At 39.9% G+C, this 27,628-nt stretch overlaps 1 protein-coding gene across 1 annotated transcript; it reads right to left on the bottom strand.

Moving 5' to 3' along the window:
- Positions 1-11,074: 11,074 nt before the first annotated feature.
- LOC311050222 (synaptic vesicle 2-related protein-like) lies at positions 11,075-27,577 on the bottom strand. The gene is made up of 16 exons (XM_084064205.1): positions 27,460-27,577; positions 25,457-25,611; positions 24,715-24,800; positions 24,149-24,247; positions 23,973-24,044; positions 23,696-23,820; positions 23,340-23,403; positions 23,086-23,211; positions 22,808-22,936; positions 19,510-19,583; positions 19,261-19,340; positions 17,954-18,058; positions 14,912-15,023; positions 14,514-14,595; positions 14,332-14,421; positions 11,075-13,734 (listed from the first exon to the last, which is right to left on the bottom strand). Exons 1-16 carry the CDS (start codon positions 27,525-27,527, stop codon positions 13,510-13,512), a joined length of 1,692 nt encoding a protein of 563 aa, XP_083920331.1. The 5' UTR covers positions 27,528-27,577; the 3' UTR covers positions 11,075-13,509.
- Positions 27,578-27,628: the final 51 nt, after the last annotated feature.

The following is a 27,628-nucleotide window of genomic DNA, read 5'->3' as shown; positions in this document are numbered from 1 at the left end:
CACACAGGATGGCAGCTCATTGTGAAAATTACCCAATCATTATGGTCTGTAGCCTCTCTAATCCTTTCAGCAGGTCTTTGATCATGAGGAGGCGATCCACTGGGTCCCCCATAGGCCCAATAAACACACAGTTCAAAACCTTCATCATGGGGCCTATTATGGACCAATAGGAATCAATGCTGCCAGTAAAACATGACCTGATTGGTGGAGGGGGCTGCCAGTAAGGTCATGGTGAGTGATGTGAAATCAATATGGAACAGAGTAGACTCACTCTTACTGCCTGAGTGCCTGTGGGTCTCACAACCAGTAGAATGTACTGTTTTAATAAAGAAACATGATTTATCAGATCTGCACAGATCAGACCTGGACCGCTGGCTTAGCAGTCCCGATCCCGATGGCCTTTGCTGCATGTCACTCCCCATCTCTCTCTCCCCATGTGTCAGCCTACTGTCCTGTCAAGGCATACAGTACAAGCCCAAACATACATCTGAATGGATCACTCCATAATACTTACTGTATACATTGTCAGTGAGAGCAGAATGCTTTTCACTTTCAATCTCCACAGGTTTGTAGAGTAGCAAAGTGATCTTGATAGATAGATAGATAGATAGATAGATAGATAGATAGATAGATAGATAGATAGATTTATTGTGGATTTCTAATCATGGCCAGAGTAAGATTTACACTTTACAATGTCCTTTTCTGCACCATCATTCCATTTTGTTTTGACACCCCCTGCCACAAGGCCACAGCATTAGCCATAGTGATTAATGACAGGTCACTATATCACACGCTCGCCCTTGGCCCTTTAACACCACAGTCAGCACATTCAGTCACTTCAGGTCGTACATACAGATGTGCTATTAATGTCATAAAGAATATGGCCAATCAATAGTGACAGATTCACTAGAGTTTGTGATTTTACTATCAGGCTGCAGTTCAATGGGGTTGCATAAATGGCTTTAAACCATTAAGCACTTTATAGCTCCCTGAGCTCACAAAGAACTACTTAGTGAAACACTGTGTTAGCTTGTGGAGAAGGAAAACTCCTGTCTGAGCACAAACAGCTGATGGCAGTATAGTTCATTCTCTCAAGCATTCGTTTGAATTGTGGGTTTAGTTCACATGCAGGCGAAAATACATTTAAAATAAGTATTTTAATGCTGGGTCAAAACATTTATCACCAAACAAATACAAAATGCTGGTCTGAGAAATGTATTTGAGATATAAATATGTATTTTGTATTTTGAGAATACATGAAAATACATTTTTATAAAAACTGAAATGATGCAATGATGATTAGTCAATTCATAGATTGATTGCCAAATATTAAATTAAATTCCTATGTCAGAATTTCAAAGAATAAAATGATCATATAAACAGTGTTTTTCATGGTGCTTAGAGCAGGCAGACAAAATGTTTACCATTGTGTGTGAGAGTGCAGGCCACAGTGACCTTGTTATCGTCGAAAGCTAGACTGTATGAGACTGAAAGCACAATCCTACACAGAGCTGTCTCTACACCTGTACTTCACAGACACCAGGATACTGACCAGCATACTGACCAGGATACTGACACCATGATACTGACACCAGGATACTGACCACTGTCTGTTATTATCCACTCAGCCTCATGCCATTTTAACACTGATCAAGGTTATTTGTCCACACAACACACTAGGCCTTTTCACACTTGAAAAGGGGCAAACAATTATGATGACACACAATGGGCCCTATGTTACACCTGGTGCAAAAGTGCATCGCAAGTGTCATTGCTAGTGCCAATGCAGTTGTCATTTTCAACTCATCATTGAGGTTCGAAAAACTATTAATGATATCCGATTGCCAGATTATCCATTTATTGCATCGGACAGTGAGTGCACAGTGGCTCAAGTCAGTTTACCGTGCTGGCACCAAAAACGTGAAAATCCCATGATTTATGAAATATTCATTCCTTTTATTAATCCTAATGAGAATATGATTACTAAGAAAGAAGAAAATTGTTTAAAAGTTGCCGCTGCCTGCTGTGTGTATTTCAGCACGAAGATGAGAAGAGCGGTAAGGAAAGAGAGGGAGAAAAAGAGATGCAGTGACCTTGTTATCGTCGAAAGCTAGACTGTATGAGACTGAAAGCACAATCCTACACAGAGCTGTCTCTACACCTGTACTTCACAGACACCAGGATACTGACCAGCATACTGACCAGGATACTGACACCATGATACTGACACCAGGATACTGACCATGATACTGACACCTTGATAATGACACCAGGATACTGACACCAGGATACTGACACCATGATACTGACACCTTGATACTGACACCATGATACTGACACCAGGATACTGACACCAGGATACTAACACCTTGATACTGACACCAGGATACTGACACCTTGATACTGACACCAGGATACTGACACCAGGATACTGACACCATGATACTGACACCTTGATACTGACACCATGATACTGACACCAGGATACTGACACCAGGATACTGACACCAGGATACTGACAAATTGATACTGACACCAGGATACTGACACCTTGATACTGACACCAGGATACTGACACCAGGATACTGACACCTTGATACTGACACCTTGATACTGACACCAGGATACTAACACCAGGATACTAACACCAGGATACTGACACCAGGATACTGACACCAGGATACTTATTCCAGGCTACTGACACCTTGATACTGACACCAGGATACTGACACCATGATGAACGACCTGTTAAAAGGAATTATCCTATCCTATACTGACACCTTGATACTGACTCCAGGATACTGACACCAGGATACTGACCAGGCTAAAGACACATACTGTAGCATCACAAATAATCAAATATTTGGCTAATCTATCTAATTCTTCGTATCACTAGTACAGGACAGCAGTGTAGACAATTAACCCATTAAGACCTGAGGGCGATTCTACAAATGTCTTCTAAATCCTTATGTTTCTATGTCAGTGGTTCTCAAACTTTTTCATGTGAAGGACCCCCCCCCCCATCTCAAAAATATTTAGTTCCAGGGACCCTGCAGAAGCAAAGATTGGAGTTGAAAATGTTTGTTTTAAAAGATGTATATTCACAGTTTTGCACACATTTTCAAGATGTTTCTAAAATAGCAGATCTACAAGCTCATAGCACAGCACAATATAAAATAATGATGAAAGTGGCTGAAATCTAAAATGACACAGATGCTTTCCAGGTTTTCATCTGTTAAACAGTGATTTATTCTGTTTGGACACAAGGGCTTGTCTCACTTCCTTCACCTACAAACAGCATAATCTCCTTGCCTCAAGTGTTTTTACTTTGTTTTTAGTTACTTTGTTTTTTCAACAGTCTTCTTACGACATGAGCAGAAGCCACATGTGTACCACAAACAGCTGAGCAATATACTTGGTGAACGTAGAAAAATAATAACTAGCCTAATTCTTAGGCATAGCGCACTAAACATGTTTTATGTCTGTTATTATCCACTCAGCCTCATGCCATTTTAACACTGATCAAGGTTATTTGTCCACACAACACACTAGGCCTTTTCACACTTGAAAAGGGGCAAACAATTATGATGACACACAATGGGCCCTATGTTACACCTGGTGCAAAAGTGCATCGCAAGTGTCATTGCTAGTGCCAATGCAGTTGTCATTTTCAACTCATCATTGAGGTTCGAAAAACTATTAATGATATCCGATTGCCAGATTATCCATTTATTGCATCGGACAGTGAGTGCACAGTGGCTCAAGTCAGTTTACCGTGCTGGCACCAAAAACGTCAAAATCCCATGATTTATGAAATATTCATTCCTTTTATTAATCCTAATGAGAATATGATTACTAAGAAAGAAGAAAATTGTTTAAAAGTTGCCGCTGCCTGCTGTGTGTATTTCAGCACGAAGATGAGAAGAGCGGTAAGGAAAGAGAGGGAGAAAAAGAGATGCAGTTTATTTCAATTAGCCAACGGGATGGAGTAATGTTATGGTAATTGTTTGCCCTTCTTGGCTTAAGCTGTTTTGGAGAAAGCTGCTACGAAGTTTTGCTGGCAAACTCCCTGTGTGTTGTGTGGACAAGAAACTTAGTGTTTCAGTTGGCATGAGAGTGGTAGATAATGACATAATTTGTGGGTGTACCTCCTCTAAAGTGGGGAACATGAACATGCAGAGCAAATTATTTTGCTATCCAGCCAATAATTTTAAAAATATCTTGTCTGTGTCCAAAGCGTTGGACAGAAAACTGACATGAATGGCTACCATTCTTAAAAATGTCACCTAGTATTTGTGAGAACTATATGCATGATAAATGAGTATTATCCAACCCCATTTGGCTTTTATGTGAACTTATTAATGCACATTAACTAATAACAACAAGGTCAAATTAAAATACAGCCGCAGTTTAAAGTTGAGCTGTGGAAGGGAAGGGACAGGGTTTCTTGCTCCAAGGCAGAACCATGGAATGCCCTCTAAAATGTCAGAGCTCTTAATAACCACAGGCAAGAACATAAATCTCTGGACTAAAGCTGTCTCTCATATAAGACACACATGCACATGCATGTGGACACTCTGGCAAAGCAAAACAAGGACGTATGACATAAGATGTCATGTGTAGACGGGTGACAGTGTGAAGCAGGTCAGTCCCTGTACGTAGTCCCTAGTACGGTAGTGGGGTGTGTGATGCTTGTGTTTTCTGCCATGTAGTTGATTGATTTGGCCAGCATTGGTAATGCAAGACATGAGTTACAAGAATATGTAGTTGTTACCTAATAAGAAGTTGTTTAGAATTTGTTATTACATTTGTAATGTTTACATTACAATTGATTGGGATTCTATTTCAATATTTAACTATTAAGAATTGGTACAGTAAAACATCTTGGTAATAAGCACAGATGGACTTGAGGAGGTGTGGTACAAGAATCAACATATCAACCAATAACATCAACAACGTTTTAGAAACAGGAACTCCAACTCTGTGAACCCCTCTTTGCAGACGTTATTGTAATATTTAATGTCCTGTTTATTATTGTAGGCCTATATAATAAGTGTCATGAAGCATCAGGGCATTCATTCACACGTTGTGATGCATTGTGAGCTTGGAGATCCATTGTTAGCTTTTAGGAATTTAGCCCCATTTGAAACCTCTCCCTAAGCAGCGATTGGAGCTATTGTCAGCTTTTCAGGACTCCTAACTCCACTTGAGCTGAGTTTGGGTAAAGTGGTGATAATATAATGGCACATGCAAGTATCTGACATTATATGAAGTCACTATACCAACTTTGATCAGGCTGTACTGCTTTGTTTTAAAAATATAAGGTTTTCTTAATTTCCTGAAAAACTAAAAAAATATATATTTTGTTGTTTCATTTCCTGAAAAATGTGCGTTTTGGAGGTAGCTGGTTGCTGCTGGACAGCAGAGATATATTAAATTAATTATTGTAATAAAATGTTATATCATAATTGCATATACAGTATCCTACTATAATTCTAGTAACCTCTGTCTGTAGTGGTGAGTAGGTGAGTAGGTGAAGCTACCCGGTTCTCCTCAGTGGCTGGACCAATTGCTCTGATTTTGCACACAGCCATTGACCATTACCATCTGAACTTAACTGTGAAGCCCGTTTTTCAATTTCATCAAATCTCAGCTTCTTATTAGCGTTTATGTGTCAAACAATGTCGCCTCCCGGGTTGCCAGATCATGTGCGCATATCCCCCCACGGATGCGTCGACCGGGTATGGTCTAGTTATAATAATATGTATTATAATGTATATGATATATTATAATATAATAAATATTGTATTAATGATGTAATCTACTATTATTATATATTTTTAAATATAATATATTATTATAATGTTATATGTTGTATTATTCTATATATGATATAACATCAATTATATCATATTTATATAATATAAATATAAATAATGTTATGAGATATAAACATACAAATATTTATATATATTTATTTATATACATTTATACATGTTTTTTAAATGTATAAATATACAAATGAGCCATAAATGAGCCAGTCTTTTGAACGGCTCTGTGAAAGGAACGGATCGCCAAGATCCGGCTCCCTTAAAAGAGCCATACATCCCATCTCTATTGCGCTGGTGATGTACGTGGAATGTGAATACTGATTAAGTGTGACATATCTTTTGGTAAATAGACATGTGAACTACTTCGAAACTTCCATATGCTGTGATTAGCACCACTTCAATAGCACAGGAAGGCATCACCTTGAAGCACCATTATTACCTGAAAAGCCATTTGAACAGCTATAGTTTACTATGTATAGGCGATATATTTTGGCAGTGGTGGAAAAAGTACTCAAAGTGGTTACTTAAGTTAAGTACCAATATTGCAATATAGAAATACTCTGTTACAAGTTTAAATCCATACAACTTAGCAATACACATTTTTGGAACAAAATGCCTCAAATCATGAATGAAGTGCCCGTTTGCTGTAAAAGGCCTAAGAAAAAATGCCACCCTTTTCACATTGGCCTATTATAGCACCACCAGGAGGCCACAATAACCTACCTGACCTGGTGGAGACCTGTGCTCCGAGGAGCACTTTTCCTAGTTATTAATATTATTACTAGTGGTGGTGGTGGTGGTGGTAGTAGAAAATAGCAGATCTACAAGCTATCAACAAATAACTCATGCCAAATATCAGCAACGTTTTAGAAAAAGGGGCAAAGCCCAACCACCAGACTTTACAAGTACCTTCACAGAAAAACAAGAAAAGAATGACATACAATAGATGTCATTGTGACTGGAGAGCTAGGACATATTATCCAATGTGAGAGTGTGTGACGCGTTGTGGGCTTGTAGATCTGCTATTTACAAAAACTTTTGACAAAATGTAAAAAACGTGGAATGTTTTTGCAAACATTTTTAGACTACAAATGTTATGCTGGTCCCTGGCACTAACCTTGTGGTTGGACATGGACATACAGTCAGTGGAAAAAGCATTCACATTTTTTACTTTAGTAAAAGTATCAATACTACAATGTAGAAAATGTAGAAATACTATGTTAGAAGTAAATGTCCAGAATTAAAAATGTACTTGAGTAAAAGTACAAAAACATTGGTATCTAAATGTACTTAAAGTACCAAAACTAGAAAGTAGGCTACTCATTATGCAGAATATCCCATTGCACAAGTTGTCAAATGTATGACATCTTTTGAAAATAGCAGATCTACAAGATCTGTGAGATTGTAGATCGGCTATTTTCGAATGGACGAAATGTATATGAAGGTGAAGTGGTTAATGTAAGTTGTGTAATAATAATCGAAATCTACAAAAGAACAAGTAACTGAAGTTGTCAAATAAAGGTAGGCCTATTGCGCACATAACAGGCCTTCACATAATGTACATAGACCTACTGTAGTGTGCACATAACACTATAACTAGCAAGGTTAACATTAGCCTAGTACTGTAGTAGTTCAGGTGACACCTTGTCCAAACAATAACTATACAGAAGAAAAGAAACACTGTGGAAACACGATCGCATCGTCCGTCATCAGCGTCATGGCTGAACGTCAACCTGGTTTTTGCACTTTCTCCATTACAACCCGTACATCTACATAAACGTTCAGGTTTCAAATATAAAGTGCTAACCACATGGCCATGGATGTTACAATTATATACGGGCCGTCAGAAGTAGCCGTGTCTTCCGTATTGTTCAATGAAAATAATTCTAATTCGATCAGTGGCCTCTTTCTCCGAATTTTCTCCATGCATTCAACTAAGCGACCCTAGCGGTTGGGAGGTGTATTGCACTCTGATACATTGTAACTGCATGAGGAAATGGCCGTCGATCGGATTAAAATGCTTTTTATTGAACAACACGGAATAAACAGATACTGTTGAGGAACCATACATATACGACATCTCTGGCAAACACACACACACACACACACACACACACACACACACACACACACACACACACACACACACACACACACACACACACACACACACACACACAATCACAAAAAATCAAGACAGCAGCGTCATGATCCTCACCCCAGCCAGCAACAAAAAAAGATTATGGCCTACCTTTCTTTGAGGTAAACTGTGAAGAATAATATTGCAAAAATAATTCCAATCCAGTGCGTAACACACAAACAAAAACGAGCGAAGAAAAAGTGTAGGCTTAATGTGTATAATATAACTAGAGGACGGATTGCCCCGCCCCCAGCTATCATTTCAATGAATGTGCTCACTGGCGTTTTGAAGCACCCGGAAGCCTGCCGGAAGTAGAATTATTGAGTCGTTTTCCTCGCCCCCTTCTGGCTTCAACCACCCGGGAGAAGACCGCGAACAGTCTTCTCCCGGGTGGTTGAAGCCAGAAGGGGGCGAGGGGCGGGGCTGGTGGGGCTGGGCGGCCACGCGAATTGAAGCACAATGACAAATATTCTCTGCCTTTCTAATTAAATATCAACACTTTGCTATGTGGACCATCAACCCAAAATAGACCTTTGTTGACCCCCGGAGGAGAATTCACGTCATGGCATCAGGCCTGTACTGGGATCACAAAAAAAGACGCAGTTTTTTTTTTAATCTTTAGCTTTGTAGTAGTTTTGACCTTGTAGATCAGCTGAAAATAGACAGACTAAAGTTTGTTCTGCTTATGAAAGTGCAGGCAGGAGTAATGCTAGTGCTGAGATGCTCTCAGCAGCAGGAGGAGCAATGTTCTCACTAAATAAGTGTAGAGGAATATCTTGCGGAGTTTCAATGTTAATATGTAAATATGGCAACTCATTTAGATGTAGGTTTATGGTTTCCCATGGACTATAGCAGTTGCAATTTCTCTTCTTTCATAACATAATCCCCACACCAAGAGTAAAAAAAGAAAAAACGTTTCAGTCATTCGGTCCGACTTCACTGTAGCCCATAGTAGCCTTTTCATACGCGATATGTGAAAGTTTATAATATTTAGAGAAATTGAAAAATGTCAAATACAAAAGTAGTCGTAGTAGTGAATATTTATTTTTGTTTCTCATAAGCGTGCATCCGTTGTATTTTTGTTTCTCATCATCCGTTGTCCGTCAACAACACAGCCGTCTGTGCCTCGACGTTTGCGCTGTCTCAGCTCGCTTGGTGTGGGCGGGGCTAGCGCCGTCCAGGATGTGACGTAGTAACTAGCAGCCCCGCCCCTCGCCCCCTTCTGGCTTCAACCACCCGGGAGAAGACTGTTCGCTTTTTGGACACGCCGTAGATTTATGAGCATGCGCAGTAGTGTCCTTTTTGCGTTCTAATACACTCGAGATGCCTATGTATATGTAAATGCATATGTATTTATGTATAATATGTTTACATATTTATATCTATATATATAAATATCTCTCAGTATGTTTTGCTCGTGCATGTATTTCTCCCCGCCTGCAGTTCCAGCTTTGGCCACTGGGGTGGCAGCTTCAATGTTTCTCAGCAACTCTGGGGGCTTGGTGTGCAACATGTGTGTGTGTCGTTGTCACGTGAGTACTAGCAGCGTGCCTGCCGGCAGGGCACGCGCGCACACACACACACACACACACACACACACACACACACACACACACACACACACACACACACACACACACACACACACACACACACACACACACACACACACACACACACATGGTAAACAAGCAGTGTCCTTGAGACACTGCTTGTTTACCATACCTAGCATACCACAGAGTCTACAGAATCAATAAGATGTGGAGAGTTAAATACACATTAATGAAACCGGGTAGGATGAACATATAGTCCATTCTTTGAATGTTCTGTTTTCACTGTCAACTTTCATCTTTAGATTTTTGGATTTAAATTAAAAACGGTTTCCTATGAACTAAAAAATAAAATGTATTTCCATATCTTGGAAGAGACCTTGAACAATAATAAGGGATCTTGTTTGAAAAGGAGTATGACAGTCTGTCTCAGAATAAAACTTTCTTTTTAAACTTTTTGATTAACTATTGTGGCGCTTCTAAGTATAAAATGATTACACAAGCATTTCTATCTGCACCTCTAACATTTGATTACACATGCACTTCTTCTGTAAGTAGTATGAAGTTATCCCACACAACTTTATTAACTTTTATAGCAATATAGTTATCATACATAAGGTGGTCTGTATGTTCCAGTTTTTTTAATTGGCCATTGACTGTTTGCATCCATATATAATGGCTTAGCAAGAAATTGGCTTGAGGCCGAACTTACTTGCCAACCCCTGCTCTACACCAAATGTATTCATCAACAATAAAGCTCACAACTTACTGCACCCGATACATTGAATTTAATCCTAGAAATGAACTGAGAGAAACAGAAAGGGGGCATGTCCATGGAAAACGTTTTTTTTTTAGCTGGCAGTGCCTGTCTATCATGCATTTCTAAGGCAAAGCACATGCTGGTGTGCTCTTCTTCCCATTGCCCGAGCATCACGCTCTCGTCGCCCAGTGATTTTTGATAGAGCACCATATGTGCTTCAAGCAGACAATAGTTTGACTTTTGAAGAGCACCGCTTGTCTGTGTCTGAAAACCTGCTAATTTACGAATTTATGTTGAATTGTAACCTCAATCATTTGAAGTCCATGTTTACAGTTGTTTCAGCTATGCTAGTATTTGTGCAAATAACTCAGTTGACACCAGGGCCGGGGGGTAGACTTTTGTAACCTGACTCTGTCAAATGGAAGAATCTTGCGACACACATTTTGTTTCCCAGCCTACTTCCAAATGCAAATGAGATTTCCAGAGGGAGGGGGGTTTACCAGGCTAAGACTTTTGCCACTCTATGCGAAAATAAATTACGCTGCCCCTCCAAGTTCAGAAATTTTGAAGCTGGCCATTTACCAGGATAATTTAAATCGTCCTCATCGTGTACAGTTTATTGTTCAACTTCTGCCGATGTCTGCTCTCCAGCGCTGCTATTAACAGCTGTTTCTTGTGCAGAAATGCTGGTACTTGGTTGACATGACGGTGGACTAAATGATTACATTTGCAAATAATATCACACAATCATTATATAATATATTCCTTTAATTTAACATTGACTTATACGGCATAACATACTGTACAGCTTCACAAAAAAAGGAAAATATTTAAAACGTTCTCTTAAATAATGTGTGTTCTCTCACTCTTTTGTGGAAAGCCTTAGAACATCTTTCAAAAGGCCACCCAAATTAATAATAAAAGAAACTGGAAATATCACAGCAAAGCAAGCCAAAAGGTGCCACATCTGTGGTCTGAGGTTGTTTGTGCTGTTTTGTATACTTACACATGTAGAAATGTGTTGTTTTATGCATAGCTTTTTGGAAGGTCTACACAAGTGTCTCAGCTTAAAGGAGTAGTTCCCCCCAAAAATTACTTATTTTCTATCAATTGCACACCCCATGAAGACTTGAATCCATGGATTTATTTTTGTTTTTGTCGCATTCCTAAGCTAATAATTTGATTCCCGTCTCCTGCCGGCTAATGTAACCGGTAGGAGACACAAAGTAGATTATTTGTGTCTCCTACCGGAAATACACCCGGTCATCAAATTATTGGCTTAGGAATGCCACAAAAACAAAAATAAATCCCTGAAATGAAGGCTTCATGGGGTGTGCAATTGATAGAAAATAATTCATTTTTTGGGTGAACTCCTCCTTTAATAGCATTGTGGCACTAACTCTCCTTGTAATGAGCCTGTCTTCGTATTCTTTCAATTTGCATAAACACTCCTCGCAACGCGACACATAGTGAGCTTGTAGATCCGCTTTATGTATTTATTTAAAACTATAATGACATGCCCATGTCATATATATGCTAACATGTTATATGCTGCCTAACATTCAGTAAAAATAGCAGATCTACAAGCTCACAGTGCCTTACATTGTAGATCGGCTATTTTTGGCTAATACATTTGGTGACGAGGGAAAAAACGAGGCTGCCAACCAAGTACAGACTCCTGGGAAACCCCAGTCAATAAATATATAGGGTCATTGGCCCTCATTTATCAACGCAGCGTATAAACCGGCGTATATTTTTCCATATATTCGGCCGTACACCAACGTCGAAGTCACATTTATCAACGCATCCTACACAGCTGATCCGAGCTTACACTTGGTCCCAGCGTTGATAAATGTCACGGCTGAAACGAGCGTCATTTAAATAACACGCCCTTAAATATTCTCAAAAACGCCCCGATTTTACGACATGAAGACGAACCAGAATACGACCAAAGACAGGAAAAGCCAATAAGAAATAGCTTCCCTCACTCGCCTCGCCGCACACCTCTCTCTCACTCTCTCACACACACACACACACACACACACACACACACACACACACAGGGGCGTAGCACCAAATTCTGGGCCCTGGGGAAAAAGATTCCTGTGGGCCCCCCTAAGATTTTTTTTCTTTAAAAAAGACCAAATTTTTTTTTTTTGGGGGGGGGGGCCTAGTAACTCAGTCCCACTTACACCCCCCCTGCGACGGCCCTGCACACACACACACACACACACACACACACACACACACACACACACACACACACACACACACACACACACACACACACACACACACACACACACACACACACACGGCCGCCCAGCTGTGTTTTTCATGTTATCCGTACCGTAGCGGTTGTCACGTAGGCTTGTAGCCTACATGAATAACTTATTATGATACCAATCACATCAAGGAATACGTTTGTATATTAATGTATTTAACCCATACCGAGCAGTGTGCGTTCGAGTTACACTGAAATAAAGCCGTCATGTAGGCCATTCCCATTTCCCAGTGAGGTTCGGACCGTCGGATGGGCGAGTCCCGTCCCGCTCCGCATTAATGAGAGATAGCCTGGAGAGAACATTAATGAATGAAGGCTGGTGTGTGTTGAACCATGGGTAAAATGTCTGATCTCCCGGTGGCCATGAAAATATAACAGCAGCGCCGTTGCACCGGCAGAAGCGCTGTATATTTTGAAAATAGCAGATCTACAAGCTCACAACGCGTCGCGATGCGACGCTGGCTTGTGAGCTTGTATATCTGCTATTTTCAATGTAGCCAGATCTACAATCTTATCTGAATGACTGTTAACGCAAAAGCAGTTTGTTTAAATTACTTTATAATTTTTTATATTTTCACAGCGATTATTTGTTAGTGTAGATATACATTTTGGAGTGGATTATGTGTCTAGATGCCTGTCAGACAGTCAGACAATGTTGCTCTGCAGGTCTAGAATGGAATAAACGGGCGCAGCCAACGTCAACAACTGGTCTCGACCAGACGTGAGATCTCAGCGTAAAGTAGGATGAAGCCCACGTCAGGATATATTGATAAATGCCGAAAGGTGCGGTGATCACGCCGTACGCTCATTATTCGGGCTGCACCGCGTTGATAAATGAGGGCCACTGTGCGTTATGCAAGGTATGCCATCTGTAAGAGCCTGGGTAGTGATGACATTTGGTAGATCCTCTTCAATCGACGTGCTGACGCATCTTGTTGTTTGTCTCAGCTAAGTTTAATTGCTAAGTTATTGCTGGTGTGTGGAGCGGGCACTGTGCCATTGGTCTCCTGGCTTGTCCTGTTCGTGTCCTGTTCACCTGTGGACTGACTTGTCTCTTGGAGAAACCTGCCCGCTGTCTCAATTGGCAGACCCATAGACGCTCCAGCCGCTAGCAGGCAACAGCCACAGTACACCGACAGTGATGCATATATGGATTTCCTGAGCAGTAGCTATGGTGAAACCAGGAGAAAGGTGAATTGCAACATCGAGGGGCCAAAATGCAATTTTTGCAAAGCATATTTGTAGTCAATCACTAAAGGGATTATCTTAAAGCTGCAATCCATTTATGTGAGTGTGTGTGTGTGTGTGTGTGTGTGTGTGTGTGTGTGTGTGTGTGTGTGTGTGTGTGTGTGTGTGTGTGTGTGTGTGTGTGTGTGTGTGTGTGTGTGTGTGTGTGTGTGTGTGTGTGCGTGCGTGCGTGCGTGCGTGCGTGCTTGCGTGAGTGTGTGCATATGGTAGACTATTTTAAAACAATAACACTAACTCAACTGCGGTGGTTGGAAGTGGTCTCCGTGCTCTTCTATGGAGACATTTAGATCATGTGGTCATGTGGGACCATTACTGGTTGGCGAGAGGTATTAGATAAATGTCAAATAGAAAGAACTCACCCTCTGAAATGTGCTCTCCCTCATAGCTCAACCGTTTAAAAAAAGAAAAGTGTTGACATTTGCACAAGGGAACATGGTTCGACAGTTGGATTGCAGCTATATAAAAATAAAATGTTGGAAATCACTAACTACAGTATATGGTTTGTCAGCCATGCTTACCTGTGCCACAAAGGGCGTAAGCAGGGCACCCACCCTGCCTACTCCACTGCTAGTCCCCATTCCCAGGGCTCTTATTTCTGTAGGGAACACCTAAAGGAGTGAGAGGAGAGAGCATGGTGACAACTATAAAGGATCTAACGAGTAGATTTTACATGCATGGCAATGATTTAAATGGACAATACCTCTGGTGTGTAAACATAAGCCACTTGAAATCCTCCTGTGATGAAGGCTCTGGCGATGAAGATGAAAATTGTAAGAGGCACCCTGGATTGATAGATGGGGAGAGCATTAGGCCCCATTTACGCTTAGTTGTACAACATCACTGCAACCAAAAATAGACGATTTGTAATCTCTCTCACTTATGAGTTTATAGATTGGCTATTTTCAATCTGTGACACATGGATGGCATTCATTTGGCTTTAGACAAGATATCATAAGGTAATGTATGTGTGTGTGTGTGTGTGTGTGTGTGTGTGTGTGTGTGTGTGTGTGTGTGTGTGTGTGTGTGTGTGTGTGTGTGTGTGTGTGTGTGTGTGTGTGTGTGTGTGTGTGTGTGTGTGTGTGTGTAGGGGGGTCTTACCTCCCAATACAGCCATACAGAGGTAGAATACACAGAGAAAACATGATGAAACACATCGCCATGCTCTTCTTCCTGCCGATACGGTCAATCACAAAAAGGGTTACAAGGAGCCCTGCAATGAAAAAGATGAATACATATTGAGATCTGGCATGCCACCCAGTAGGCAGATTTCAATGATGTGAGTGTGGTGGGTTTACCAGAGGCCTAATTGTCTCCGCCAGGCCGAAAGGCATGGCGAGAGAGTATGTTTTGCCCCCTGTCCGTCCGTCCGTGTGTCCGTCCGTCCGTCCTTCTGTCTGCGAGCAGCTAATCTCCGCCACCGTTGGCCCTGTCGCTGTGAAACTGTGCACACACACACTCCCTGGGTGCCACAGCAGAACCTCTGCCCCACATTTTTCAGATCAGCCTGTCATAGTGCCACCATGAGGCCGACTTTTGCAAAACACATTTTTTGCTATTACTCCTACAGATTTTGTCAAGAAAACACGCAAATCGGTACACAGTATCTCTATAGCCATGTGATCAACACGGATCTGTCTGATTTTCCATATTCCATCCTGATTCGCTAAAATTGGCTTCCAAAGTATGCATGATTGGTTCATTTGGAACAAAATGCCTCAAATCATGCACGCAGCATGCGATTTCTGTGAAATTTGCCACAGAGATTCCCACTTGACCCAGGAAGAAATGCCACTTGAAAACGTTCACATCAGCCTCATGGTGGCGCTATAACAGGCCAATTCACGTTTTTAACTATAACTGCACCGATCTGCGTCAAACTTTGCATGCACACTCCCTAGAGGCCAAGGAAAAACCTTTGCCCTGCATTTTTCACATATGCATTTTAGAGCGCCACCAGGAGGCTGAGTTTTGTAAAACACATTTTTTCCTCTTACTCCTTCAGATTCTGTCCAAAAATCACGCAAATCGGTACACAGTATCTCTATAGTCATGTGATCAAGATGGATGTGTCCGATATTTCATATTCCATCCTACTTGGCTAACATTGGCTTCCAAAGTTTGCAGGATGGGTCCCTTTTGAACAAAATTCCTCAAATCATGAACGCAGTTTGCCATTTCCGTGAAATTTTGCACGCACATTCCCACTAGGCCCAGGAATAAATGCCACCCTTTTCACATTGGCCTGTTATAGCGCCACCAGCAGGTCTAATTTAGCAAACCACATTTTTGGAACAAAATGCCTCAAATCATGAATGCAGTGTCCGATTGTCGTGCAAGGCCTAAGAAGAAATGGCACCCTTTTCACATTGGCCTATTATAGCGCCACCAGGAGGCCACAATAATCTACCTGACCTGGCGGAGACTTGTGCTCCGAGGAGCACTTTTTCTAGCGGTAGGTTCTTGGGTATTTGTATTGGTTGTACACTGTGTGTATTACTATTTCTTGTTTGACTATTGGCTTTTTTCTATTGTGTAAAGTGTATCATTAGGAGTTATCTTATGTATTTGTGATGTATCTTGGATGACTATTTTGTTGTTTGTTTTTGTATTCGTATGTTAAGCTTAGACTGTGTAAATTTAACGCTGCATCTTGGCCAGTTCCCACTTGAAAAAGAGACTGTGTCTCAATGTGTTTTTACTGGTTAAATAAAGGTTAAATAAAATAAAATAGTACTGCATTTTTGTGACAATAAGTTAATTATTATTAAATTGATTTGCTATCATGATTTTGGGGGATAAACAATTACCTCATGTATACATAATTACTTGACTGGCCAGTTTAAACACTTTAAAGCCATTTTTATCAGCTTGATTCTTGGTGTAGTTACTGCCCTTTTGCAGGGCAACTTGTTCAACTCTACTGGCCTATGTAGCCTAAAATGATTAAATGCATGTATTTATGCAACCTGCAATTGCAGTTATTATCAGTGGGCAAAGTAGTAATACCACAATAATGTAGACTACGCATACCTACAAGTAAGAGTCCTGTATTACAAGTTTTTGTTTGAGTAATAGTACAAAAGTATTGGCATCCATGTACTTATAGTATCAAACATAAAAATACTCATATGCATTAGTAATGCATTTCATGTGTTCATCACTTGAATGATGCTGCTGGTAAAAGTGAGGCTGATATGAATTACTTTATGTGCTCCTTAAAGTAGCTTAAAGGGATATTTCACACAAAAAGACAAAAACAATTCTATCGATTAGTCACCCCAATTTAGACTTAAAGAGGTTCTGCTCTGGCATCAAGGGAGTGTGTGTGCACAGTTTCGCTGCGATCAAGCCAACTGTGCCAGAGATTAGCTGTACACAAAATTACAGAATGACGGACGGACGCACACACACACACACACACACGCGGACTGACGGAGAGGTGGTAAAACATACTCTCGCCATGCTTTTCGGCCTGGCAGAGACAAAAAGTAATTTTGGGGGTGAACTATCCCTTTAACTTAGACTAATGCTTATCACGGCCACTCCCCGTTCTTAATCGCTTCCCAATCTACCACACCTGCCTTCATTCATTAGCCACTCCCCATTCACAATCACACATATCCACTACACTTGCCTCCACTCATCACAGCCGATCCTTGTTGCAATCGCCAAAATATAAATACACCTGCGATCTCTCGCACTCGAAACCAAACATGGGTTGTGAGTAATGCGCTTGTAGATCGGCTATTTCTACTATTCATTGCTTTAAAGTTTAAAGCGACCTCCTCCTTGATTCTCGCTCTTCTTCCTTCGGAATCAGGGGGGCAGTGATGGAGCAGAGACGACCAACCCACCCTCAGTCTCGCCCTACCTTGGATTCCTAATCCCGTTCTGCATTCATCTCATTATGTTTCAATGAATTGTTAAACTTAAGTAGAGGTGTGCTCTCTTACTAGTGAAATGCATGTTATATTAAGATGAAGTGGAGTAATAGTATGTATCAAAAAATCTAAGTACTCTAGTAATTTACTATCCGTTATATCAGTGTAGACTTCTGTGCTCTGTTCTCCACATTTTGACTTAGATTTTGTGTATTTGCGTTTAGATTTACAATTAATTAGTTATGCATTGCCTTTTCACCTGGGAATTCAGCCAAAGTGGTCCATAAAAGATCTTTGTAGTCATCTAACGTCAAATATTTGCATTCCAGGCTACAGCTTGGCTCGATCTTGGCACCTTTGGTAACTATGAAGAAGGAAAAAACAGTTCTATTGTAGCAGGGATTGCATGAAGTAGAAATGTTCCGAATAGTTTGATTTGTTAAAAAAATAAATACGGGAGGAGGAGGATTTATCTTATCTACAAACTCATAATGTGGTGCGTTGTGAGGTTGTAGATCAGCTATTGTTACTATTTCTGACCCCCAAAAAAATCCTTGAAAGTTTTTGAAAATGATTCAATTTGCGTTTATTTTATTTACCCAGAATTACACATTAAATGTGTAATTTGGGGCAAATAAAATAATAAATACACCTTTAACCACACATTTTGTGTGGTTAAATGTGATATTTTTGGGTTAAGACGAATGTTTTTTGTAAAATTCTTAAAGCACTAAATTCAAATTCTGATACCAATCATTGCTATTGAAGTGTAGAGTGGTTTGTTCAGTAACAAAGGTCTCCCCGTCCCTGCAGCTCTTTAATAAACAGAATATAGGCTACATTTTCACGTGGGTGGCCAAATTTCAGCCAATCGGGAGAGAGTACCCATTTAATATCCTGTGTATCATGAGTTCTCTCTCGTGATTGGATAAAATCGATATCCTGGCCTGAAAATGCATTTTCTGTTTCTGTTTACCTTTAACATAATTGTTTCATTAAAAAACATACCCCTGCTGGCAATAAAAGTGAATGTCCCGAGTAGGGAATAGCAAAAGCAGAGTATGGATCCCACTTAACACATTGAGTGCCAAAAACGGTCCGGACCGTTTTTCATAATCCTAACATGGTGTGCCAAAAACGGTTATGGCCGTTTTTGGGGAAAAATATGAAGAAAAAAAAGATTTTCTTTTTATTATTTTTTTCAATTTTCAATTTTTCAACGATGTATTTTCGACTATTTTCAACTGGCTGCAACTATGGAACGGATTACCGAATGTTTTTAATCTTTTTCCCCGGATTGTACGAGACCTCTATGTGTGTAATGAGGGTATCACCGTGAGGACGGTGATCACTGAAAATGTTTTGTGACTACTTGAAAAAGGTCCAAAAATGGTTAAAATTCCAGGCACTGGAGGTACCCTGTTTTGAAAAACCCCTGGCACTCAATTTAACATGGCAGTTAGATGGGTGGGCCACGAACACTTTTGATATTTTCAAGTGTGCCCTCAGCCAGAAAACGTTGGGAACCACTGCTGTATGATACGGGTGCATCTGGCTTGTACTAACCTCCACACACATCACCACCAGCTTGGAAGAGCTCAGTAGTCAGCAGCACTATCCCATAATACGAGAAGGAATTTGCAAACCTGAAAATTAAATAGCATAATATGTTAGTAAATGCTAGTAAATAATTGGTTTATGGCACTTGTGGTAAGACACAAAAGTATATTAAAAAAGTCATAACATGATAAAAAAAAGAACAGCTATGACGTATGTGCAGGAAGGTAGCAAAGGCAATGTGCTATTCATGCTCACCATATAAACCACAGAAGAAGAGTAGTCCTGCAATACTGTGGTGTGAAGAGATCTCTGATCCTTCCACGTTCTTGCTATAAATAAAAAACAAAAAGAAAAACGCTGTGATTTGATTTAAGCATTCATATATTGTAATGGCGACAATGTTGTATGTTTATGTTTATTAAAGGATCCCCATTAGAGACACATGAATGAGCCTCTAGTCTTCCTGGGATCCTGAACAATGCAAATACAATACATGTACTGTACAACCAAAAATAAATTAAAGTGAAAAAAAAAACAATAAAAACTATATAAAGTGCTCCTCGGAGCACAGGTCTCCACCAGGTCAGGTAGGTTATTGTGGCCTCCTGGTGGCGCTATAATAGGCCAATGTGAAAAAGGTGCCAGTTCTTCTTAGGCCTTGCACGACAATCGGACACTGACTGCATTCATGATTTGAGGGATTTTGTTAAAAATATTTGTTTTGCTAAATTAGACCTGCTGGTGGCGCTATAACAGGCCAATGTTAAAAGGGTGGCATTTGTTCCTCAACATTGTGTGAATGAGCGTGCAAAGTTTGACCGCAATCGGACGGTGCGTCCATGATTTGTGGAATTTTGTTCAAAACAAGCCAATAATGCAAACTTTAGATGTCAATCTTAGCCAATCAGGATGGAATATGAAAAATCAAACACATCCGTCTTGATCACATGACTATAGAGATCATGTGTACCGATTTGTGTGAAATTTGGATAAAATTGGAACGAGTAGTATAAAATAATATGTTTTACATAAGTCGGCCTCCTGGTGGCGCTATAAAAGGCAGATGTGAAAAATGCAGGGCAAAGGTTTTTCCTTGACCTCTAGGGAGTGTGCAAACAAAGTTTTACACAGATCGGTACAGTTATAGGTAAAAACACGAATCGGCCTGTTATAGCACCAGCGGACACACGGACGGATAGACAGGGGGAAAAACATACTCTCTCGCCATGCCTTTCGGCCTGGCGGAGACAATAAGAATCAATACAAAAAAAAACTCCTGGCTCAAGGACTTAATGTCATTTCTAGCATCGGAAAAGGTAAAATACTCTGTAAGAGGCTCAACTGCCACTTTTTATGACAGATGGCAGCCAACCACTTATCTCATTCATAAACACCCTCACGTCCCTTGACCCAGACTGATCCTAAAGAAATACTCCTTCTCTGAGGTGAGCACCTCTGATACTACGTTAACCCCGCCCCATTGTATCCTGGTTAAAATATATGTGAGTATGTATGTATATGTATATATGTGTGTGTGTGTGTGTGTGTGTGTGTGTGTGTGTGTGTGTGTGTGTGTGTGTGTGTGTGTGTGTGTGTGTGTGTGTGTGTGTGTGTGTGTGTGTGTGTGTGTGTGTGTGTTTATGTATATGTATATGTATATGTATGTGTGTATGTGTGTGTGTGTGTGTGTGTGTGTGTGTGTGTGTGTGTGTGTGTGTGTGTATATATATATATACTTCTGTTTTGTCTGTGTCAAATTTTGTCCGGTTTTGTTTTGTTTATTTTTGTTTTGGCTAGTCTTTTGTTGGCCCTTTGTTGTCCCTGGTCAATTCTCAGTCTTGTCTGTGTCTTGTCATGTCCCATAAAAGCAAAAAAGAATCATGGTGATATGTTAATACCGTTAACCATCCTTTCTTTCTCTGTACCACCTGTTTCACCAATAAAAGATATATATAAAAAAAGGAATTAATACAAAAAGACAAATTAACATTATAAAATCAAATCCAACAGTCCAGTCAAATTAAACAAATACACAAACTAGAGAAAGTGCTCCTCGGAGCACAGGTCTCCGCCAGGTCAGGTACGTTATTGTGGCCTCCTGGTGGTGCTATAATAGGCCAATGTGAAAAGGGTGCCATTTATTCTTAGGTCGTTCACGGCAATCACACACTGCAGTCATGATTTGAGGCATTTTGTTCCAAAAATGTGTTTTGCTAAATTAGACCTGCTGGTGGCGCTATAACAGGCCAATTTGAAAAAGGGTGGCATTTCTTCCTTGGCCTAGTGGGAATGTGTTTGTGAAATTTCACGGAAATTGCAAGCTGCGTTCATGATTTGAGGCATTTTGTTCAAAACGGACCAATCCTGCAAATTTTGGAAGCGAACCTTAGCCAATGAGGATGGGCTATGGGAAATCGGACAGATCGCTGTTGATCACATGACTATAGAGATACTGTGTACCGATTTGCGTGACGTTTGGATAAAATCTGTAGGAGTAATGTAAAAAAAATGGGTTTTGCACAAATCGGCCTCCAGGTGGCCCAACAGGCCCATGTGAAAAATTTGAGGCAGAGGTTCTGAATTGGCATCCAGGGAGTGTGTGTGCACAGTTTCGCAGCGACCGGGCCAATGGTGCCAGAGATTAGCTGCTAAGACACAGACAGGACACACGGACACACGGACACACACACACACACACACACGGACAGACGGAGGGTAAAACATACTCTCTCGCCATGCCTTCGGCCTGGCGGAGACAATAACCGTTACATACTTGACAAGTTACTTGGCAAGATCTAAGTAATTCTGTTAAAGATTGTAGATAAAATGTTTCTGGGCAGAGCATTCCAGAGTACTATTGACCTATATTTACCAGTGAGTTTGAGAAAATTAGTTTTTGGTGCTGTTTTTGTTCTTATAATGTTACCAGAAGCTGCTCCTGGTGTTGTACCCATGTTCAGAAGTCATTTGTAACTGGTGAGCCAAGCTAGAAAAATGTTCTGCAGTAGCATTAGAAGACTCACCGATCATTTCTGTTCAACCATTAGCTATGCCAGATGTTCATGCATATACCCATTCTGAACAAGCACTCAATAGCTACACAAGTTCATGCCTTCATGCTGCAACAAGCGGCAGGCCAGATAGGAGTGGTGCTTGCTCAACCACAGTAACAAACACATTTAAGTAAGACTCAGCCTATAACTAGGCTACTTCCAATGAGTAATTGGAAGGTGAGAGAAAGGGAGCATTCATACTGTTTAACCTTGTAGTCCAGAGCAGAAAGATATGCAGATAGATTACTGTAGCTCCCACTGAGAGGATGTTTAATTAACTAATGGCATGATATTTTTGAACAACAAGCTCTTCCGCAGTCTTTGAGAAGTCATGTTGGTCAATTGAATATGCATGGCATTTTATTAATTAGTATTATTATTATTACTCTTTTCTTATAGCATTCAAACAATACGCTTATATTGTAATACATTTGACATGACTTTTATTATATTTGCAGGATATAATATGTTTTACTCATTACTCATATTCATAGCCCCACCTGTTGGTTGGCAACCAGGGTCCCCTGGGGCATTGGTTTGCCATTGTCCGATGCAATACGTTTCATTGTTGCCACAGCCTTTTCCCTTTTCCCTCTTAGTACATCAAAACGTGCGCTCTCGGGCAGCCACTGTGTAAATTTGAAAAAGACATAGAGCTGTAATTGCATCACAAGTGAACTTCCTTGTTAGCAAGTGGCTGAGAGATCCAAAGCAATGATTTTTTTTGGAAAAACAAACAAACAAACAAACAAACAAACAAACAAAAGAGAGTACTTACAAAGCAGAGGCTTACGAAGACCATCAACGGTATAGTGGACAAGCCTAGTAGCCAGCGCCAACCACGAGTGGGCATTACCCAAATTGCCAGAAGTACCTCAAGCACTGCACCCAGGGCCCAGAATATCTGACATGTACAGACACCAAGTGGGGGAAAACATTCATTACACTGCATTGCATCAAACAAGCCAAATTGAAATGAAATACGTCTGTCAACAAACAAAATAAATGTAAGGAGTATATGGATCACAATACCTGAATCAACATAATGCAGGTACCTCTTGTCTTCGTAGGAAGAAATTCTGAGTACAGTGTCACCCTTAAACAAAGGAGTATGTTTTTGGTTATCTTCAGAGTCAGTTAGGAAGTGTAATTATTATTGCTAAAATAACAACTCTGATACTCCAGTGGAACCAGTGCTGTTGGTTCAGTATAAACACGGCTGTACCATGCCATCACATTTCCACTCATTTAATTGTCTCAATATATCAAACATATCAGTTAGAATAATATGCAATACAGGTAAGGTGGATTATTCATTCATTCATACATTAGAGTGTTTTATGTTGTTTAGTTAAGCATACACACGGTGGATGAGACACTGAACTTACGACTGAGGGGCTCCTCCAATGCCAAAACCAACTAATCCTCGTAGTACTAAGATCCATCCATACACTGGAGCCAAGGCACTGAGAATGCCGTAGTACAAAGTCCATGTCATACACATTGTCAGACCCTGTTTGGCACCAATAGCAGACATGCAAACTACAGTTATACCTTAATCAAACCCAAATAACACAACGATTAGAAAATAAGAATACAAATTGTGCATTATTTATTTATTTTTTTTGTATTTTGATATGAAAGCCAATAATATGTGAGACTCACTATTTTCCTGCCGTATTTGTCAGATACATTGCCCCACATAGAGGAACTGATCATCATCCCAATGAACACCGCCTGGCAGAATGTAGGTAAATTATTACTAATTGGAATTATAACTTTCACATCTGATGAAGAAACATTGCCACGAACACTGAAAGACAACGAAAGAGAGACCTTACCGATGTTATGAGAGCCACCTGGAGGCCGGTCAGTCTCCACTCACAGTGGAGCTGAGGGGCCAGAATACTGAGGAGCATCATTTCCATGGCATCTGCCATCTAGTGTAACAGAGAGCACATTGCACAAAAATGCAGCAGTTCTGAATTATTTTAAAGGGAAAAAAATGAGCAAAAAGAAACAACACAAGGTGTCAGATTTAATGACAGTAGATTTTCAACTACAATGATAGACATTTTTATTGCGTGGAACTGTTGGGGCCGAGCTGTTTAGAAGGTCGTCCGTCCGCCCGCCCGATGTCCGTCCGTGGCTAATCCCCCAAACCACTGGACTGTCCAGAACCAAATGTATCTTCTTTTTTTTGGGGGGGGGGTCTTTTATCCTAGTATTTTAGCCAACGTTGTTTTGTTTTGTACTTGTATGCTTTTTTCCTTCATCGTGGTCTGAGAAACAATATTTAGATGCTCTTTATGTCCTGTATATAAGACAGTTGACAGAACACACGTGACAGTGTTGTGCAACATTGTCCAATTGATGAACACAGAGTAAGATATGTTTAGTCTCTTACCCATGCCAGTCCTGTAAGAACTGAGAGTTTAAACTGGAACTTCCCAAACCCAATGGCCTCCACTATGTCATCCACTGTAAGGGTTCCTGTAAAGGGAGAAAGGGAACACATTCTGATTCATTGATCATGCAAATTAAGCCATGTTATCCATGACTACACATTATTTGGTAATACGTATATATACAGTATATGCCTTGAATAAACTGAGAAAATCAGACCACATTAAGAAATGAGCTGACAGTGAAGAAAATATTATATGTGAAAATATATATAATTTTAAATATCATTGTCACTGTCTGGCAAACATCAAATCCATATTATTTCATTTTTTTTTATTCATAAATGAATGACCTATTTTATACTTCACAAGACAGTGTTGTGCAAAAATAGCGGGAATAGCAGATCTACGATCTCACAATTTGTCGCAGTGTGATATGTTGTGAGCTTGTAGATCTGCATTTTGATTTTCTGCACTTTTGTATTTACATTTTTGCCTATATTGAGATGCCCAAAATACGGACGCCACGTCGAAAGTGGTTACGTCTGCCTGTGGGTTTTTATTAATATTTAACCAATGAAAAGAGTCAACAAGACCTTGTGACTAAATAACAACTACATTGGATCACAGCTTCTCCATTTCCTGAAAAGTAACAGTTGTGAACATTCAAGGCTTCCACCCAACAGCACAATACATCGAGGGAAGCCATCAATAGACAGTATAGAATCAATAGTGACCACAAACCTTGGGTTGGATCAGGCCCCGTTTCAGGCACAGGCGTGGGGGTCTGTGGGAGGACGGTATGTGTGGTTGTAGTATCGGTACATAGCTCATTATCTGTGCCCTGGATCTCATCATTCAGAGTCACAATGTCTCCAGCACCTCTGAATGTCACCACACTGCAAACAGGATGACCTTGTCATTATTAGTGATACAAATCCATTTGGTTCCCTTTGTACACTATTCAGGGTTAACCCATTCAATCCGGGAACAAATCTGTGTCACTTTATATGTATTTGGCTATTCATATAGCATAATAACATAATATATATTTAAATGTTTATTATTTGGCGTATATTTGGTGGTCCTTGACATGAACATTGAGAACGACTGATGTCAAGTGCTGTGAGTACATTGATTTTATATATATATATATATATATATATATATATATATATATATATATATATATATATATATATATATATATATATATATATATATATTGTAGGCAGTGGGGATAGAACTTGTAATGAGAGCCTAGTAGTGCACTATATTGAGCTACAAAATACAGTGTGAAATTAACTTTGAGGGTGTATAAAGGGACCCAAATAATGTTTTACACCCTCTGAGTTGATTAAACACTGAAGGATTTTACCATCTTACAAGCAGTAAACTAACTCATCACAACAGTATAGCTGCAGTAGTAAACTTAAAGGGGTATTTCACTTTTTTCTTTTAAATATCGTCTGCTCAGGCTTTTGGGAGCACCCCAGACACAGACAGTTAAGTTGCTTGATTCAGTAATTAGATATTTGATATTCACCAGGACCTGACATTGTCCTTCTAATACGTGAGGAGACCATATTTTTTTCTATTCTTTTTTTCATTTATTTTAAATATTTTTTGGAAAATGAAAACATTTAAATACAATTTAAAAAAAGGTAATAAATGAAAAAAGTAATCGAAAAAACACGGCCCCTCACGTATTAGGAGGGCAGGATGAGTCACCAGAACCAGGGACAGGTGTTTTTGATGAATCTAACATGTTAAAAATGAAGTTTGAAGTTATAATGGGTTTGTATAGGGGGCATGTCTGATAGAATGAATATCAAATATCTAAATACTGAATCAAGCAACTTAAAAACTGTCTGGGGGGCTCACAAAAGCCTGAGTAAACGATAAAATTACCAATTTTTGAAGTGAAATATCCCTTTAACTAAGTCATCACAACAGCACAGCTACCATTGTAAAATTTTAAAAAATAAATACAAAACACATCACAACAGTACAGCTACCATAGTTAAACAGTACAGCTGCAGTAGACTACTGTAATTACTACTTACTGTCAGCCTACCTTAACCCATTCAATCCGGGAACGCATTTGTGTGACTTTAGATTTCTTTGGATATTTAAACATAGCAGATATACAAGCTCATAGCGTGGTACCGAGTGCCGCGCTATGAGCTTATAGATCTGCTATTTTTGATTGTTTTTTGTAAATATTTGAATATATATATGTTTAACCTTCCTTGACATGAAAAAGGTTTGAGAACCACTGATATTATAGCAACATATTTTTTTTTTCAAAACAAATGTTAGGATTTAAAAGACATTTGTAGAATCCCCAGAAGCAAAGATTTGAGTTAAAAATGTTCGCTTTAAAAAACATATAGGCCTATATTCAAAGATTTGCACAAATGTTCACGATAACAATAATAAAAAAGCAGATCTACAAGCTCACTCTGTGCCTGCTATATGAGCTTGCATATCTGCTATTTTTGAATAGCCCAAAGTATAAAATAATGGTTATAGCAAAAAATCAAAAATGACACAGTATGCGTTCCCAGATTGAATGGGTTAAGTTACACTGCTCTAAATAATGTGACATAACCGGCTTCCTTGTCCTGACATGGACCCCAGCCCTGGCTGATTTTACTCAATTAAAAGTGGGTCATAATGACTCATGTTCTTCTTGGTCCCAACAACAAAATCCCATCTTCAAATCTGAGAAACATTTTACACACCTTGTGCGGTCAGGGTCTCTCCACTGCTTGTAACCAAACTGGGTTGATCTGTTCCAGTTGCTCATCATGTTTGTTGAAAAGTTGTGATGTGAACACTAAACTGTTGCTTGCTCTCACTCAGAGGTCGTTGTGCTGGTTAAACCTGCCAGGTGATCTCAGGTTACCGGGA

The sequence above is a fragment of the Gymnoscopelus microlampas genome, assembly GCF_963454915.1.
Source record: "Gymnoscopelus microlampas genome assembly, chromosome: 8".
In the NCBI taxonomy this organism is placed as follows: Eukaryota; Metazoa; Chordata; class Actinopteri; order Myctophiformes; family Myctophidae; genus Gymnoscopelus; species Gymnoscopelus microlampas.
This window is presented reverse-complemented; position numbering and strand designations above follow the sequence as displayed.

What these genes read in the sequence shown, in the direction of transcription:
- LOC311050222 (XM_084064205.1), bottom strand. Translation starts at nt 27,527, where the DNA reads ATGATGAGCAACTGGAACAGATCAACCCAGTTTGGTTACAAGCAGTGG. An exon ending in ACAAATACGGCAGGAAAATA is followed by an intron (nt 23,821 to 23,972) that starts GTGAGTCTCACA and finishes GGTGCCAAACAG; the next exon opens with GGTCTGACAATGTGTATGAC. An exon ending in CTTATGTTTACACACCAGAG is followed by an intron (nt 14,422 to 14,513) that starts GTATTGTCCATT and finishes TCACTCCTTTAG; the next exon opens with GTGTTCCCTACAGAAATAAG.